This window comes from Dermacentor andersoni, chromosome 10, assembly GCF_023375885.2.
Source record: "Dermacentor andersoni chromosome 10, qqDerAnde1_hic_scaffold, whole genome shotgun sequence".
NCBI classification, from domain to species: Eukaryota; Metazoa; Arthropoda; class Arachnida; order Ixodida; family Ixodidae; genus Dermacentor; species Dermacentor andersoni.
Window position 1 is genome coordinate 39,533,047 of NC_092823.1, and position 18,007 is coordinate 39,551,053.

At 47.2% G+C, this 18,007-nt stretch overlaps 1 protein-coding gene across 3 annotated transcripts in view; it reads left to right on the top strand.

The window, feature by feature from the left end:
• The window catches only part of LOC126519269 (uncharacterized), a 56,720-nt gene extending 39,719 nt beyond the window's left edge, over positions 1–17,001 (top strand). For all 3 annotated transcript variants that reach the window (XM_050168888.3, XM_055065310.2, XM_055065311.2), the window contains 5 exons: positions 269–292; positions 2,997–5,958; positions 6,989–7,135; positions 7,456–7,593; positions 10,980–17,001. In XM_050168888.3, coding sequence (XP_050024845.1) covers positions 269–292; positions 2,997–5,958; positions 6,989–7,135; positions 7,456–7,593; positions 10,980–11,083 — 3,375 coding nt within the window. In that variant the 3' untranslated portion in view covers positions 11,084–17,001. The remainder of the gene's footprint in view (positions 1–268; positions 293–2,996; positions 5,959–6,988; positions 7,136–7,455; positions 7,594–10,979) is intronic.
• The last annotated feature ends 1,006 nt before the right edge of the window (positions 17,002–18,007 follow it).

Consider the following 18,007-nt stretch of genomic DNA (forward strand, 5'->3'; position numbering starts at 1 on the left):
TTTAGGGCCCCTTTAACTGGGTCATGTTGGTGAACATGTCGTAGGTCCTAGGTGCAACCATCGCTAATTTTGTGTTGCTGTCACTTGAAATTATGATACCCAAGCAAATGACCCGCTTGGATCCTGCGACAGCTTGCCCTTTACATGAAATTGGTGTTGTAAACTTAGAGTAATATGTGATCCCGTTTGAAGTTTGTCTGGGTTTAAATGCACTATTGTGACCTTGTGTATACGCGCCCTATAATGTGGCATTTTCTATTGCTTTCAGGAGAAGCAGCAGGCAGACGCTTCGGTAAGTTCATCTCACGTTGTTTGTGTTACATCAAGCTTTAAGGGGAGACGCGGGTCTTGAAATGTCAAAAAATCGCAAAAAAGTCGATTTTCGGAAAAGTGCGTTTTCGCTAAGTTTATACATTCAAGAATCCCTCCGCGAAATCTAAAACCTAAATTTAATCGGAAAATAATAAAAACAAACACTTATACGGGCCAGGGTGGCCGCGGAATTAGCAAAATATCTCCAAAAATGTTCGAACTTCGCGCCGTCGTCATTTGCGAACGCGTTGGCCGGCGGGCGCCATTTTGAGCTTGTTTGGAAGCTGCTTTGTTTGTGCGTATTTTGCGCCGGTTCAATATGGCGTAGGTGAGGAGGAACCGACGCTATCGCGTCATTTCTGAAGGATGCGCCCATGCCGCTGATTGGCCAAAGCACGCACGCCCCCCGAGCGCCTCGCTCCTATTGGTCCGGCGCCGTTTGAGTGCCGATTCCCGCGTTCCCGACAGGCTGGTCGCTCTCGTGCGCGCTGCGTGTTTGTGTGGTTTCATCGCGCCGCTGTGAATGTTCGGCCGCTCGCTTCTCGACAACGTTCGATAAAGTGTCTTTTTCGCTGCCCGAAAGGCTGGAGGAGACCGTCGCATGAAGACTACTACGCGTCAAGCGTTCGGCAAGGCGCGAAGGCGGCCGTGGAATGCGCGACAGAAGACGGATGCTGTCGTGTACCCGGAGTTGCCGGCTGCTGGTCTGCCTGAAGATTCTGCCGGATCGAGTTCCGAGCTGCAACCCAGTACGTCTAGCATCAACACTTCGTCCACCCACGCCTCGCGTGTTGGCGCTGACCGCGTAGATACCGTTTTCTTCACGACCGAAGAAAGAAGCAAGCGCGCAGCGATCGCCGATAAGGCGAAAACGCGCCTGGCGTCGCAGTCTGCAATGGAGCGAAAGTTTGAGCTGCTGGGTGTTGACACGAAAGAGGACGTCAGCGACAGCGGAACGGAACTTGCGATCGTGGATTTATCCGTGGTGCAAGACTTTTTTGGACTTATGCCGTGTCCCGTGTGCGCCAAGAAAACGCTGATGCTTTCGAAGGACCCCGCCAAGGAGTACGGGCTCTGTGCCAAGCTTGTGCTGGAGTGCTCCACGTGTGGCATGCGCGAAAGGATCGTCGGAGGCTTCACATGTCCAACAAGGATCACAAAAACAGAAATGCTTTGATAAACAAGCTTGCAAAGAGGCACATGCCACCAACAGACTCTGCCTACAGTCCTGGGCTTTTATAGGTATAGGTGTGACCTTTTGCTGAATGCACAATTGTGAGAGTGTGCAAAAGATAATTTTTTTTTTTTTTAATTTGAGTTCTGGGATTTTACGTTCCAAAACCGTGATATGATCCTGGACCAATTTTGACCACTTGGAAAGCGCCACAACACAAGCAAAGGAACTTTTTTGCATTTCAGCTCCATTGAAATATGGCGACCACCACTGGGATTTGATCCAAATTTTTTGTTGTAGCCATAAACTTTGAGGAAAGGACATATTTTATTGTGGCCATGAACTCTGCGCAACTTTATTTGCATAGGGATGCCATTTGTGTGCCTTCTGTACAACAAGGAACTAAAATAGGAATGTGAAGCTCGTGGTGCTAGCTTTCTGGCATTGCTTTCAATGACTATGCATGATTTTGCAACCAATATCTCAATGTTATTTTTGCAACATGGCCATATATATGTCATGAACTTGTTGCTGAAAGACAGGGCTACATGGTGGTGCAATTTATATTGCCATATTGTTAGTCCATTAAAAGTTATAGTGAACTGAAAGTTCAAACTTGTTTTTCTCAGCTTCATTTTTTTGGACACCGCACACTGCCTTACGGGGGATCTTCATATGTTCTTTCTAAGTACCAGCAAAATGTTTGGTATCAATATATTTGTGTCGAATGGATCTAGCCGGTGATGCTATTTATTTATTTCTAACGTTGCCGGCTAAACTTTAATTGCCACTAAATACAAATGAAAATTAGCAAAAATATTGAAATTATGTTTACATCTGGTATTTTTGCATTATAATTGCACTGAGAACAATAAAAATAGCATCACTGGCTAGAGCTACTCTCTGGCGTTCTGGCCGTATACTTTGTTTTTCCTTTTGACAAAGTTAAGTTTTTGAAAAGTCTCGTAAGAAATTGATTGAATTTCTGTATTAAAAACGTTGCATCATTTGTTCTAATGAAGATATACAAAATCTAATTAGATATTTGCAATCAGCAGAAAAAGCTCAACAATACTGTTAAATATCATCCCGTTCACACTAAGATTAACAAAGTTAGTTTTGGGACCCACGTCTCCCCTTAAGCCTGGCCGCCCGCCCGCTTTGCGAAATGAGCCCCTTTTATGAAATTGGCTTTGAAGTGCGAGCAGGAGTTTGGCTTTTGCTTTAGGTGTAGGTGTTTTACAGATGACAACTTCTTATTGGGATTGTTGCTGATTCGGGCATCTATAGAAGTTGGTTGAAAGCAACAAACTTTTGCGTAAGCCACTAATGCATGCGGTAGTGAAACTTTCACTTGGTAAATGTGCATTGCAATTTCTTGTGAATTCGCATCTGAAGCAGTTTAAAAGTGTACTTATGAATGATCTGCCACGCTGCGTCTGGAACAGAAAAAAAAGAATACTGATACTCAGTTACCTCGTACTTTATGTGCTTCTTTCTTTACTTCCAGTCACAGCAGAAGGCGCAGTCTGGCCCTAACGGCAACCAACAATCTCCAGCTCCAAGCACACCGAACAATGCCCCCGGCTCATCTGAGTCTCCGTCTTCTGGCAAGAAAACGGTGCGCAGAGGTCGTCCACCCAGTGTTTCGTCCAACCGTAGCAGGGCCCTGTCCGCGACTCCACCCCCTGGGAAGCCCTCACCAAACGCTGTGTCCACGCGGGCCTCGCGGTCAGAGCGAGTCCTGGCCTCCGATCAGCTGTCCACCAGCGGCTCGGAACCGCTGCGTCGGAGCCGGCGGAAGTCTGGAACGCACTCGCCACCTGGTCCGGATGACGACGACGAAGGCTCGGCCGACGATGACGACGATGTCTCTCTGAAGAGCCACATCTCGATCAAAATTGAACCAGGTGAACCGTCGGAGGAGACGGAAAAGACTATGTCAGCAATGGCCACCGACTCCAGCGAAGATGCTCCGTTGCCAAGCCCAGAGCCAAAGCCGGACATCTTGGATCATGAGGTTGTGATGAAGGAGGAGCCTCCAGAGGAAGCGGAGGAGAAGATGGAGTGTGACGACGAGGACACGGACATCGACGAGGGCTCGGCCACAAGTCTGGCTGCATTCGTCGCAGCTGCACGAGCTCAGAGCAAAGAGGACGCGCAAGAGAATGCCGCCGTAGAAGGGGGCGACGAGGAGAGTGAAGGTGAGATGACGATGCACATCGACGAGGAAGCCACAAAAGTGGCGGAGGTCGAGGAAGTTCTCGACACTGCGGTTGCCGATGAAGAGGACAGCTTGCTGGAAGAAGGCAGCCTGGTGATCTTTGAGGACGAGAAAGCGGAAGACGTTGCCGACGACGAAGAACAGCCACCCACTGAGCCCGAAGTGGTGGCCGCTGCAGCTGTTTCTTTGAAACAAGAGAACGAGTGCACCATTGTTGAAGAGAAAAGTGAAGTTGCCGAGGAGGAGCTGAAGGAAATCGAACATCCCGAGGTCATTCCCCCCGTCGAGACAAGTAGGCCTCCTACCATCACTGCGACGCGCGTGATCACTATTTTCCCACCAGCACCAGAGCCAGAGGCAGTGAAGCACATTGATTGGCTGAAACGCGAAGAGTTGTCAAACAAGGAGGACGTCCGTGAAGAGAAGGATGAAGAGGGGGAGGAGGCTGAGGACAAACCGGAGGTCGAAATTCCACCCTCACCACCGGCCATCGAGAACGAGGACAACATTGAGGAGGAGGAGGAGCTTGCGGCAGAAAGCATCAGTGACGTGCTTCTTCTACCCCCTTCGCTAGTTGCCAAGGAGGGTCCAGAGAGGGACGCCCTGCTCGCGCCAGAGCACTCGCTCCCTGCCTCAGAGTTTGACGTCTGCAAGGACGAGGATGAGGAAGATGAAGAGCTGCCCAAGGAAGAAGAGGAGGAGGATGACGACAACGCCGAGCCGATTAGCCCCGTGGGGAGTGCTGACAGGGAGCCGCCGGCGAGTGTTGTGGACCGCATCGAATTTGTCAAGGAAGAGTCAGAGTCTGCGTCCACGCAAGACTTCTACAAAGTGGCCCTCTCGCTCAGCGACGACGGCAGCAACTCCAACGTCCTCCATATCGAAGAGGAAGGCATGAAGGGCATTGGGGAGCCTGTGGAATTCCCGCCAGTATGTGGTGAGACGGTCGTGTCAGCTGCAGAGGTTGAGGTAGGCCCCGCCGAAGGCAGTGAACCCGCAGCGAAGCGGACGGTTAAGCGGAAGAAGTTTAAGGGGACAAAGACGAAATTCGGAGCTGAGGTGAAGCTCAAAGGCCGTAAGAAGATGAAAGGTCAGTTGCTGCCAGATGGCACAACGGCCAAGGCTCCCCGCTTGAAGAAGTGCCGAAAAGTTAGTGATGGGGAGCAGCGAGTGGTGAAGAAACGGAAAAAATTGAAGAATGCGGATGGCAGCGAGGAACCGACCGATTTAGGCATGAAGAAGGCGAAGCGCAAGATCCGTAAGGCCAGCAAAGACCATCCAGAAGCCGGCAAGAAGGGCAAGCGAAAGAAGCTGATGAGTGGCGCTTCATACGAAGATTCTGATGACACAGGAGACGTTGAGAGGACATTTGCGGGCAAGATAAAACGTGAGAAGCGCAAGGCCGTTGCGCGCCCCTCGCCACCGTTCCACCATGACTACCTGTCAACTCTGGCCGAAGTGTGCGGTCAGGAAGTGGAGATGAAGGCGACGGCAGCGGCGGCGACAGAGTCTCAGGCTGAGTCGGCCGACTCTCTCTTCTTGCTGTGTGAAGAGAAGGTTCCGGCAAGTCCCACGCGTGAGGGTGACGACGAAGCATCGCAGCAGCCTCAGCATCACCATGCTCACGGTCATCATCACCATCATCACCACCACCATCACCATCACCAGCATCATCAGCACATGCATCATCCACATTCCTCACATCATCAACCACCGCAGCAACAGGCACAGCAACCGCCGCAGCTGCAACAGCAGCAGCAGCAAGGCCCTTCAAAAATGGACATCTTCACATCTGTTGCCGAGGCAGCCTTGGCAGGACCGTCGAGCGGAGATCCATCGGCGGCCGTTCTGGACAATACACCCCCAACAACTCCAGATGACAGTGGCGGCGCTGAGAACGACTCGCCCTCTTCATCACTCGCAGGTTCACCACGACGAGATGGTGACAACTTTCATGGCATCGACGGTGAGAGCACTATGTCAGCAGACTCGGAGAACAGCCGGGGTTCTGCAGACGGAGCGGTTGGCTTCAAAGAAGGCGGCGAGGACTCATCGTCGTCGAGGGAGACGGACAGTGCCTCTTCGGCGGAGCGGCACAAAATGCTGGCGGGGACGAAGCGGCCACCTTCACACGACGATGAACAGCTCCTTAGACATGGAAAGCGGGCGAGAAAAGCAGCACGCAAGGCACTTCTCTCTGCTGTGCGCAGGGACTCGAAAGGGAAGACGCACCGGGCATCACGGAGAGGTGAGTGGGGTAAATCTTTTTACAGTGCAGTGAACAGCTGTCCACTTTGGGAAAGGCATGCAGAATGCGGGCTTTTTCACAATGGACTGGGTCCAGTTTACAGTCAAACCTCGTTAATACATACCACCTTAATGTTTAATTGCGGCTTTATCGTAGTCGCGAAGGTTCCCCCACCCAGCCCCCATTAAACCTAATGTATTGGCTGACTGCTTAAGAATGGTTAGTGCGTACTATTTGCTTTCTTGTTCTACACGCACAGGCACAAAGTTGCCAAAATCTCGTGTGCAGACGTTCGATTCTTGAGTTGCGACACCCGGATGACAGCCGCCAGCGATAGTGACGTTTAAACATGGCCAGTATGATGTAGTTCGTGCTCATACAGCCATTGCCGATTGCAGCGCACAAAAGCATGGCCTTCGCGATTCGCTTCCGGTATCGCGAAGAAGCTGCCAGTAAGGGCGCGAATTCACAGTCGCCGTCGAACCCAATCCAATCCAATTCGATAAGTAACCGTGCAGAAGCACATTTTCTTTTTAATGTATAAGCATTTCTATGCTTACCCAACGAGAAAAATGTCCCTCCGTCTGTTTGTCCGTCCGTAAGACGACCGTAAGGCTTTCAAGATAAAGCCCGCAGCAGCGAACGACTGTACCTTCACGCTGCCTGTCACTTCAACGCGAATGAGGCTACAAGAACACAGCGCTCGCGAAGGTCTTGACACAAGCTGCACCCTGCCCCTTTCGCAGATTGCTTTCGAGACGTGGGCTCATGCGTCCAGATTCCCCTAATACGGCGTGGCTCATAATCAGGTCATCCCTCTGGCACATAAAACCCCAGAATTTAATTTTTAATTTAAGAGTGCGCCACAAATCCCGCTATGCTGTCAATTTTATTTAATTGTTTTCGGTGAGCAGTCATACAGTGATCTTCATTGCATGGACACGCGAAAGTGCAGCTGCGGCACTTGTCTGCTTCTGGTCAGACTCGGAGCGCCTCGCAAACCGCGCGCTGCTCTTATTCGCTGTTGCAGAGTCGTCGTTGCCAATGTCGTCGACGTGTGACAGTCGCTCCTGCACACCAACGTCCACAGCAACCACATGCACAGCCATGATGCCCGGCAGTATGCACATGGGCAGCTTCCACCGGCCGTCCAAGTTCAACTTTGACCTGCCTCTGGGTACGTAGAGGTCCCGACTTCTCCTGGATAGGCTTTTCCTGTTTTCTTTTACTTTCTCTCTCTCTCTCTCTCTCTCTGTCTTTTTCACTTAGGTTGGAGTGCATGCTGAAGAACTGTTCATAGTCAAAGATAACCTGGGGTGGAGGACAGAAAGTTTGGGAACCTCTCAGTTTATTTTGCATTTTCTTTTCTTCAGTGTTTCCTTTGTATGTCGGTGCATGTCGCAGCAGCTGTAAAATTGAAGTGTCGCACTCGTGCATCATGGCTGCAGTTGCCCCCCAAAAAGTGAAGTGTGCTTCCATTGTGTGTTCAACTTGCAGACGGCAACATGGACGCCGAAAAGCGGATAGCTGTCCTCCAGGACCGGTTGACAGAGCTCCGTAAGGTCTACATGCAGCTGAAAGCCGAAGTGGCCGTCATAGACCGGCGGCGCAAGCGTGCCAAGAAAAAAGAATCGAGTGAGTTGAAGTTAAAAAAAAGCATCTCGAGAAAGGGGCTCATCTGCAATGCCCCCCATCAACTTTTTAAAAGCAGGGACCGGGGTCTTTAAACATTCGCTGTATGACAGTTAAACTGGCAATGTGCTAAGGCGGTAAAAACAGCAAGCTTGAAAGATGGAAATTTAAAGGAAGTGAATGAACTTCTAGATGCGTGGAAAAGAGAAGCCGTGAGTGAGAGCCTAATTTAAAGTAGACTTGAAAGAAGGTAGTTGCAATAAAATTACACTCTGAACTAAGAAACAAGACTGTGAGCAACATAGTGGGAACTCCTAAACTTATCGAGGGAAAAAATTGTAATAAGTTAATCAGCTAATCCAGTGTGTTTCACAGGTAGATGGGCAGCATTCTGAAAACAGTTAAACCTCAATATAACGAACTTCAGTATAACAGAATTCCCAATATAACACAGTATGTAACTTCTTACAACTTCTTATCTATAGAGCACTATGTGTATTAAACTTCAGTATAACGAAGTGTGCTTATAGACAGCTTCAGTATAACGAAATTTCACTGCCACCGTGAGGGAATACTGAAGCAATAAATGGAAACTGCTGCAGGCACAGATGGTCAAATGGTTGAATTACTTGCGGCTACTTGCGAATGCACCTAATAAGTCGTGCACTGCACTACACCGCAGAGTTAAAAAAATATGTTAAAAAAAAACATCCATCATAGACTGTACTTAATTGCAAAAAAGCTCGACCTCGGATATAAGAAATTAAATTGCCAATTTCTTATTGAATTCGTTATATTGAGGTTTAACTGTATAACGAATACCGTATTTACTCGCATAATAGGCGCACTATTTTTTCAGAAAATCCGGCGCGAAGTTCGGGGTGCGCCTATTACGCGGGGTAAAATTTACGAAATTTTTTCAACTCGCATTCCCGCGCTTTAAATTTTAACATATGTCAGGAATATGGCTACTCTCACATAGTTCACCAATAAATCCAGCATAAAAGGGAAAATAAAAGCTACCTACTTACCTTTTAATGAACAGGCGAGAGACGTTGACTGAACACACACGTAAAATTTATTAAGACTATTCAGAGTCCGAGTCCGAGAGAACATCCTCATCACCGCCGGGTGGAGACTCGTCTTCCTTGTCTGAGCTCCACAGCATGTCGTCTTCGCTTGCATCCAGTGCATTGGAGATCCCAGTCTTCTTGAAACTTTTCCTGACGACGTCATCCGAGATCTCCCGCCAAGCTTCCACGATCCATTCGCATAGCATTTCCATAGGCGGCCTCTTAATTTTGCCACCGGGGGTTAGTTGACGCTGTCCTCCAGCCATCCAATTGGTGTAAAGCCCTCGAACGTTGTCCTTAAAAGGTTTATTTAGGGAAACGTCCAAAGGTTGCAGCACGGAAGTGAGGCCTCCCGGAATCACGGCAATATCCGTACGCACCTCTGACAACTTCTCTCGGACACGTTCTACAAGGTGCCCGCGAAAACTGTCTAAAACGAGCATGGCCGGATACAACAGGCCGCCCGGCCGCCGGCCCCAGACTGTCTTGACCCAGTCCACCATCAATTCCGCGGACATCCAACCTTTCTCTTGGACCCTCACGTGTATGTCTCGAGGGAAATTTCCCTTTGGGAGCGTCTTTCTCTTAAAAATAACATAAGGCGGCAGTTTGCGTCCATCCGCAGTCACTGCCAACATGACAGTACACCTTTGTTTTTCAGCGCCAGATGTTCGGATAAGCACACTCCGTGCACCTTTTTCCTCTACTGTTGTATTTCTTGGCATGTCGAAACAGAGAGGAGTCTGATCTGCATTACCTATTTGTGACAAAATGAAGTTTTTTTCCTGCCGGAGCCGTATGACGAAACGGTGGAAATCGAGTACCTTGTCCTCGTATGCTGAGGGCAAGCGCTGGCACAACGTTGTGCGCCTCCTCAAGGTAAGTCCGTGGCGTCGCATGAAGCGCGTTGTCCATCCGGAGCTTGCTTTGAAGTCTTTCGCTTCGATGCCCTGCGCTCGGGCAATTCTGCGTGCCTCCGTCTGTACTATGTCGAGAGACACTGCACAACCGTCCTGTCGAAGGCCCCGTATGTGTTGAACTAGTTGATCTTCCACTTGCGGATACTTCCCCGACTTTGCACCGCGGAAGGCCCGTCGCGACTTCTTTGTGGCCTGAAGTTTTTCTTGCTGACCTCGCCAGTAGCGAATGCTTGTCTCTCCGACACTGAAATGCCTGCTTGCAGCACGGTTCCCATGCTCGAGTGCATACTGCACAGCTTTCAGTTTGAATGCAGCCGTGTAGCTGCCGTACTTGCCCATAGCGGAACACGCGACCACACGAACTGCACGCCGTTTGCAAAATGGCGAGATGCGGCGATTTGTCTTTTCTTTGCCTGTGTCGGCATGTGTAGAGCATTGATGGCGATGGCACTGTCGCTTGTGTCGAGTCGCCCGGCCTCCGAGAGTCGCCCAGCTTTCCGAGCTGCCTAAGCGAAGGTAGCGAAAAGCTTATATCCGCGCGGCGGTTTGGAGAGGAGGGGGGTGTTATCGATAGTTGATGGAAGAATTATTTTTCGCTCGTTGATGCGTCTTTTTTTCTTTTTACGGACGCGTTAAGTCCTCGTGCTCGCTGGCTACGCGGCGGTTCGGGGAGGGGGGTGTCGGTAGTTAATGGAAGAGCTAGTTTTCGCGATGTTCTATGTGCTGTGGGCCCTCAGCAGCTGCGACGGCAGCAACACTAATGAGACTAGTAGTCCAGCAAATGCGTTGATAAGCTTGGGTTGTGAAATGTGCTTGCGTTTCTTTTTTTCACCCGAGATGGAGGGGGCAGGAGGGCGTCGGCTTGCAATAGTGTAAATGCGGTACTGACCACAGTGCCAAGTTCGGGGTGCGCCTATTATGTGGGAAATAAAAAAATCAAATTTTCCGCGACCAAACTGGGGGTGCGCCTATTATGCGAGTGCGCCTATTATGCGAGTAAATACGGTATTGCATATAAGAGAAGCCTTTTCGTGTTTGTTTCATGTCAAGTGCGTCACTACCTATTCGGGCGCAGGCCCGAGTAATTTTCTCAAACGGATGTTCATGTGCATATTAAATGTTTCTTTTTTGTCTAGTTTTATGTTATAAGTGATAAGTAGGCTCTTTGTTAATGAGGAGTGTTTGCTTTTACTGCTGTGTAACTGCTGTACTGGAACTATTTATTATGTCATTTGTTGATATTTCCGTTGTTACATTTTATTGCCCTCTCCTGCCCAAAGCCTGGCGCTCATGCTGGGCAACTTTGTTACGGGTGTTGACTGTATCACTGATTGCGTCATGAACTTGAGGCAGGCAGGAAGCAGGAAGCGCTTGATGGGTGTGCGCCTTCTTGCAGGCGCGCCTGTGCTGCCGAGTATCTCCGCTGTCATCGTCTCCCAGCCAGGGGCCTGTTCTTCTCCCCCGACCTCGCCGCGGCCCGTCGAAGTGCACTGTTCGTAACAGCACGACCCGGCACTCATCGTTTCCCCCATCGCTTCTTCACATTCTCCTCCTCCGTCCTCCGCAACTGCCATCCAGTGCGGAGGACGGAGTCCCGGCAGTGCTCATCGCGATACCCACTGCCACCTTCGCCAGCGCCATTTGTGAGGGGCGACAGTGTGCCGCCCCTCGTCATCAGCCATCGTCAACAAACCCTCTCTGCTTCTTCTTCGGTCTGCCCACATGTCTCGCGACCGCTCCCGGTGTGTCCTGTGCTTGTATGTATAGTTGTTTTCGAAGCTGTTTGCATTGTCCCCCATTTGTCTTAAGCGCTCCGGTTGCGTGCAGAGCTCTGAATTTGTGTACCTAGCAATCGCAACATCAGGAGTGCCCGGCACCATACTGTATCCGCCACAGGCTCAACACCTGGGACGGAGATCCTAGATCTTGCGCTCTCGGTTGAGACGGGGCTGCTCACAGTCGAAAAGGAGCTAGTTTTTCTTGCAGGTTGTGAAGTGTGCTGTTGATTTTGTTTGTTGCGAAAAGAAATGTATTTAATCTTGTAAGCCTATAAACTATATGATCTACCACAATCTAATTACAGTCAGACCTTGACACAAAGAGCACAGATGTTATGAAATAAATTAGAATTTTCTTGCCAATATCAGCGTTTTACAGATATGCGTTTTTAGCAAATTTCGGATGTAACGAAGGTATTTTGGTAAGGAATGCGCCTATGAGATTTGACAGTATCAGATTATGGGCGCATGGTGGCCCATTTGTGTTGTATCAGAATCGCGGAGAGCATTTAGCTGTGGTTGCGTGTGCAGAGCATGACTTGCAATGTTCGGGATCGCACTGCCGTTCTCTTGTGACCGTGAACTTCATCGAAGCAAACTGTGCAAAATGGTGCCACGTCGCAATTTGGACCCTGAGAGGTGTGCATATTCCAGGGGTACTCGCTAGTGATTCTACTGAACTTGGCTGTGGCAAATGTTTTTCTTCAGTGCAAATCGAGCAAGAGCGACCGTATCAAGGCTGCCGGGAAAGTTGTTACTCGTGAGTCACTCGGGACCAAGAAGGATCAACAAACGGCTACATTTCCGATTGCCTTTCACACCTGGTAACATGATATTATTGAGACGCCTGCGCAACTTTCTGCTACTGCTTCTTGATTTTTGTCTTGGCTCGTCTTGGCTCTGCCATCCAGAGTTGTTGCCAAGTTCCGTGCCCTCACTCGGTACGCAGTGCAGAAAAGCGACCCATATGTTGTTGCAGTTCAGGCTTTTATGTCAGCATGATGACAGGTACAGGTTGTGACTGGTGCGTTGATGTCTTGGTCAGAGACGGTCACAAATATCCGATTGTGCAGAGATTGTGCCTTGCCTGCTTGCGATGTGATTTGAAGGTTTGCGAATTCCAAGAAGGGCCACAATTTGTGCTTACTTGCTACACTCTTCAAGGTGTCAGGTGCCATAGACCGCCGTGGCAACACCGTGCGTGTAACGTACCATTTTCATCTATGTCACTTGGTACTCTACCAACAAAAATAGAACGTTATTATTATGATATCTTTTGCGAAATTATCAGCTTGACAAAAAAGTGCCTGGTGTTGTGCCGAGAGTGATGCTCTGAAAACAATGTTCTTGTTTCTTTTTGCCTCAAATTAATTTGTTTCATCCTTCATTGCGCAATGTTCTGTACCACCAGGCTGGGCCGTGCAGTGAAGTCGGTCTGCTGCCAGTGTCAGGAGAATACGCACATTGCGGGAGTGGTGTACGGAGAGGGGGCAAGGGGGTGCGACAATCGTACGCTCGAAGCCTGTGATTGTGCTTTGCGTTATATTTGTGCTAGGTGCGTGCGAATTGTACTTTTTCAGACTGAATTGAATATGAATTGAATAGTGTCGCAAGCAAATCTAATTGAATATGAAATGCCATTGAAATACCGTAGTTTCCAAATAACGAACAGATATATTCAGCTGCGACATAGAGCGAGGTTGACGTCCTAATATTCGTAATTTTGATGAGCCTTTCTGATTACATTGTGCATTATGAAGCATTGTTTATTAAGACCCATAAATGGGAGCATTAGGAAAAGAGAAATAACCAGCTCGTTCACATTATGGAGGGCTTTTAGAGACTGCGTATGATCACTTCTTAGCCAGTAAGATCTGGCTCCCCGAGCAACGTAACGCTCTCCGCTATGCAACTCCTTATGTTTTATGTCTATGTGGCCACAGTGATGCAATTTAAAGTATTTCTGCTCCAATTTGTGTGTTCTGGTGTTGTTGACAACTTGAAGTATTAGAAGATTATTCAGAAAATATTAGCATTTACGGATGCTGGTTATTCGATTTGAAGGCCAAATCCAATAGGACAATATTCGATTCATCATTCACAATTTCTTTTATATTCACAAGCTCCTAACTTATACTGTTTTTTTATTATTCATTTTTCTGCTCTCTGGGCCAAGAAAAAGTTCTCCCTCAAATTGTGTTCACTTGGTTTGTGCAGATATGATATTTAATCTTGTTTCTTTGTGGAAAAGTATCTATTTTTCGACATGCGGAAGTTCTGATCAAAGAGAGTGCTGACAGATCACCAGTTTTGTCAGCCACGTTTACCTTTTTATTTTTTTCGTTCGGTCAACACAATATGTGTGTCACATATCGAACTTGTGTTCATGTGTCTATACCTGCGTTCATGTGAACCTGTATTGGTGACCACGTTCAGGCATTAACTGTAAAAAAACGAAGAAAAATGTGCTTTTTGATGCCTATATAGATGATATTGAGAATCGTGAAGGAAATACTGCATAGGTAAAGCACAGCTGTGATTTGTGGCTTTTAATAACGTGTTAGAAAAACTATTTGGATACTCGCAAAAGTGCAGTCCCGATTTTTTTTTTTTCTTTATTGCATAATGTCACATGTGAAACTTGCCTTGAGGTTGTACACTATTCTTTCTTTTTCTAATATAGAGCACCCTCTTGCTATCTCGTCATTGGTTATAAGTGAGAAAAGGCATGATGGTCTGGAGATTCTGCAGAGTCGCCAGCAACTTTCGAACCACTTTTTTCGACGGAGGAGAAGAAACATTACAGTGTTGTTGAGTTTCTTATTGGTCAGACATTTTCTTAAAGCGTAAGCTGTAACGCACTTTCACGTTTTCAACCACGAAGCCTGGCAACCTGTGACGCTCCACTGTGCTGCTCTTGTCCAAATGCAAATCTGTCATGTTGATTCCCAACAAAGGATGCACTTTACTGCCATTCGCTAAAATTGCGCTCTGCTATATATGTCATGGAAAGACGTTATCTTGAGCTGCCATCGTCGTCTTCCGCTTTCAGCTGATTGCTCTGCGATCTGTGTTGCAGTTTGGATGGCATTTATTGTCACAGGCAATGCCATGTGCTGACACATCCAGATTGGGATGCAACTTTGCTTTTCTTTAATGCTGCGTGTACGTTTAGAGAGATTTGCAATATTCCAAGTCAAGGAATTGTCCTGTGTACTTGAAATGAGACAGTGTTGCTGAGGGGTTCAGGGCGACTCCATTCTTCTGAATCTAGGCCTAACTTGTATGTCGGCATCAGTGACTAACTACGGTCAGTTGTGAGCATTGTGCAGCTAGCTAATTGGCAAGCTTTCGTGCTTCAGCAATGCCAGGTTACACAGTTTGAATGTCTAGCTTAAATTACATGCTCTTTTCCTTACCACGTCACTTCTGGTGCATCCTGTTTAGCATGAGTGGTATTTAGGGTTTCGAGAAATTGTTAACACTGACTCTCGTTCAACGTGCCATGGCTTCCTTTCGCATTTCGGCATTTGTTACCATAACAATGGTTATGCTAGCGACGTCTTTCCCCAACACTCACCTTCTGTTGCGTATTCCGTACGCACCAGGCACTGATGGCCAGTGTCCCTGGTTGCGGGACACTATGTAACTTCAGTTCATTTCTGTAGGCACACGTTTCATAGCTTTGTCATGTATGTTAAGTTGTCACGACACGAAAGAAATGTTTTTACAACTGCGGCAAGTGTTTCATGCTTACAGACTTCTTCCATACGCTCAAGTAATGCCGTTTTTCAGTCAAGTTCATATTAATGCCCTCGAAGGTCGCCCTGCAGGAAATATTAAATAATAGATTGTTTGCTTCAAAGACAACCTACGAACTGCATAGCTTGCCATATGCTGTCAACTTGTGTTGCTCCAAAACCGTTGAGCCAGGCAACCTTGTCACTTCACCTCAATTGGCAAGCATAATTGAAACGGGATTAAGACTTTTCTTTTAAGTCAAGTAGCAGGAGAAACTTGTTTGGTGTGTCTCCCAGAAGCATTTCTTGTCTCGTCCTTGACTTTTTGCATCGAGGCACCTGCGAGGGGTCAACCGTTCAACGGATGGCAATGCCAAATGCATACTGAAGCTGAGCTTGTTGGAGCAAAGTTTATTCTCGCTCCATGACGCAAATGACCTAACTATGCCAGTAGTCCATCCTGCGGTAGCGGGACCAAGTGGATCAGGCCTGTCCATGTCTTCGTTGAAGGATCATGCATTGGCCAGCCTGAGCAGTACAGGACTCCGTAACATTTAAAAAAAGAAGAAAGAAATAGGCAATAACTGGATCGAGTCGATGATGATGCAACAAATGGAGGGAGAAGGCTACAAGTTTTTAGTGGACTCTTTTTTTTTTATTATTTATTTATGACCTTTTTACATGTTTTACACTGTGTCGCATTATAGCGACATCTCTGTGGCTGTACATATAGCCTTGGTCATTGTTACATTTACAGTTGACGAGGTTCCCCTTCTCGCTTCTGTTTGTTTTGAAACCATAATCGTGATTATTATGTAAGACGTTCATATCTATCGTAGTGGTAACAATTTCCTTTCGCCCCCTTCTTTCTTGTTATACTGATGGTTTCATGTTAAGTTATTTGTTCATTCGAGGAGACCCTTTTCTTCAAGGATGTATGAAAGCTGTTATGTTCCTCACAGGCGTATGTAAAGCCTGTGAACGCAGAGGATTTTGCAATTCCGTCAAACCCTATGAAGCCTCTGCCGCGTGCTACGCCCAAAGATCGGCCAAAGCGCATCTAAACATCCGAAGGGAGACAAGTGCATGTTGTTTTCGTTGGAGGCCATGCTTTCTGTCTGTGTGTGCGCGCACGCATTTGCGTACTCATCTACCGAGGAGCGTCTGCTTTCCCCGAACGTTTATACTTGCGGTTGCAAGAGATGTCTACCAGGAGTAACCGCCACAACCGGATGTCGGTGTGGGACACCGTTGCTCGTGCGGTGATCGACGGACACCTGTTTGTCGCTTGTCCGGAATTCTCGGTGGTGCGTGCCGGACAGCTCAGAAACGTCGAGGACAGAGAGACGTGTATTTAAGACTCTGGTGTGTCTCCTTCGTTTTTTTTTTTGTTCCTGTACATAACGTTGATGTAAAAAGACATGGTGCAATGACGTTGGGAGTGCTGCAAAAGGACAGTGGTGATTTGCGTTCCCCCTTGCGCGGTCTGCGTGGAAAAGAAACGTCACTGCAATGTCGCCGATGCTGCAAAGCGTGCATGCCGTGGTCAACGCAAAGTGACTCTACGCTACGCGTGCATGACAACTGCGTGTCTGCATCTTTTTTTATCGCTGTCAGCAAATTTGTATCGACACTGCAGTCGCATTGGTACAGGCAACGTCACCATTTCTTTTATTTATGTTTTCCTGCCGAATCTTTGTGTGCATTGTGTAAGAAAGTCCACGCTTATGTTCCAGCGTGAGAAAGTGCTTGTACAGTTCCCCACATTATGATGGCACATTCGCATGAGTTTTTAGATGTAATTATTACTGTAGCCATGCTGTGTGTTTGTCTACCCATGAAAGAATGATATCCACCCGCATAGTATAAGCCGGTAAAATAAATGTTTATCCTACTCGTATTTGTGGCTCAATCTTATTTCGTTTGAATACTTTGTTCAAGAAGTATATTCAAAGGAGGGTGCAGTGCGTGCTAAAAGCACATTGCACGCATATGGAAGCGTGTGAATTTACACAAACTAGTGTTGCAAAAATCTGTTGGAGCAGTACTGAAACGTTTAGCTTCATTTGTATCCCCTTCAGGCAATTAATTTTGCCTGTCGATTTTGTTGTAACACATTTCTAACATTTTCAGCGTTATTGAAAGCACACAGCAGCAGAACAGATTAGGAATTTGAAGTTTTCTGCAACCTTGGTTGGGTCAACAAATGTCTCCACACCTGAACTCTAAATACTACAGGTGTGGAGACATAAGTGACTATTTCATGTGCAGTATACTAAGGTTTTCTTTTTCGGGTCTTGTATTTTCTTAAGTTCAGTGGGGCGAAAATGGGGTGTTATTTTTTAATAGAAGTTCCTTGCAGAATTTTTTATTTCTCTGGCAAGAATCCTGGAGAGAAATCTGGGGTTTTGTTATCTGGCTGCCCAAAGCTCTTGTTTTCTTTCTGGTAGCTTTTACAAGTGATTCACACTAACAACAGTCTCCCTTCAGGCATAAACATTCCGTCTAAACAAGCGAAATCATTCGTACAAATATGAAATGTCACAGAGCTGCTTGCGTAATTATAACGGAATCAAAACATACTGAATTCGGTAAAATCGGCAATTTACTGACCTGAATATCAAAATGTAAATATCAAATTGTAATTGTGTGTGAACACACTTGGTTATATTGAGGTTCTAGATACATGGTGTTCTATGGACAAGAAGTTATGAAAATGTAAATATTTCGCTGTATCGGGAATTTCATTATATTAATGTTCCTTATATTGAGGTTGAACTATACTCGTTATAGGCAGTATACATTAGCTATACTACATACTATACATAACCATACTATACATCAACAAAAACAAAGATGGTTGGGCGATCCATTGTTTACTTTGTGCTCAGCACTTTTTGCTAATG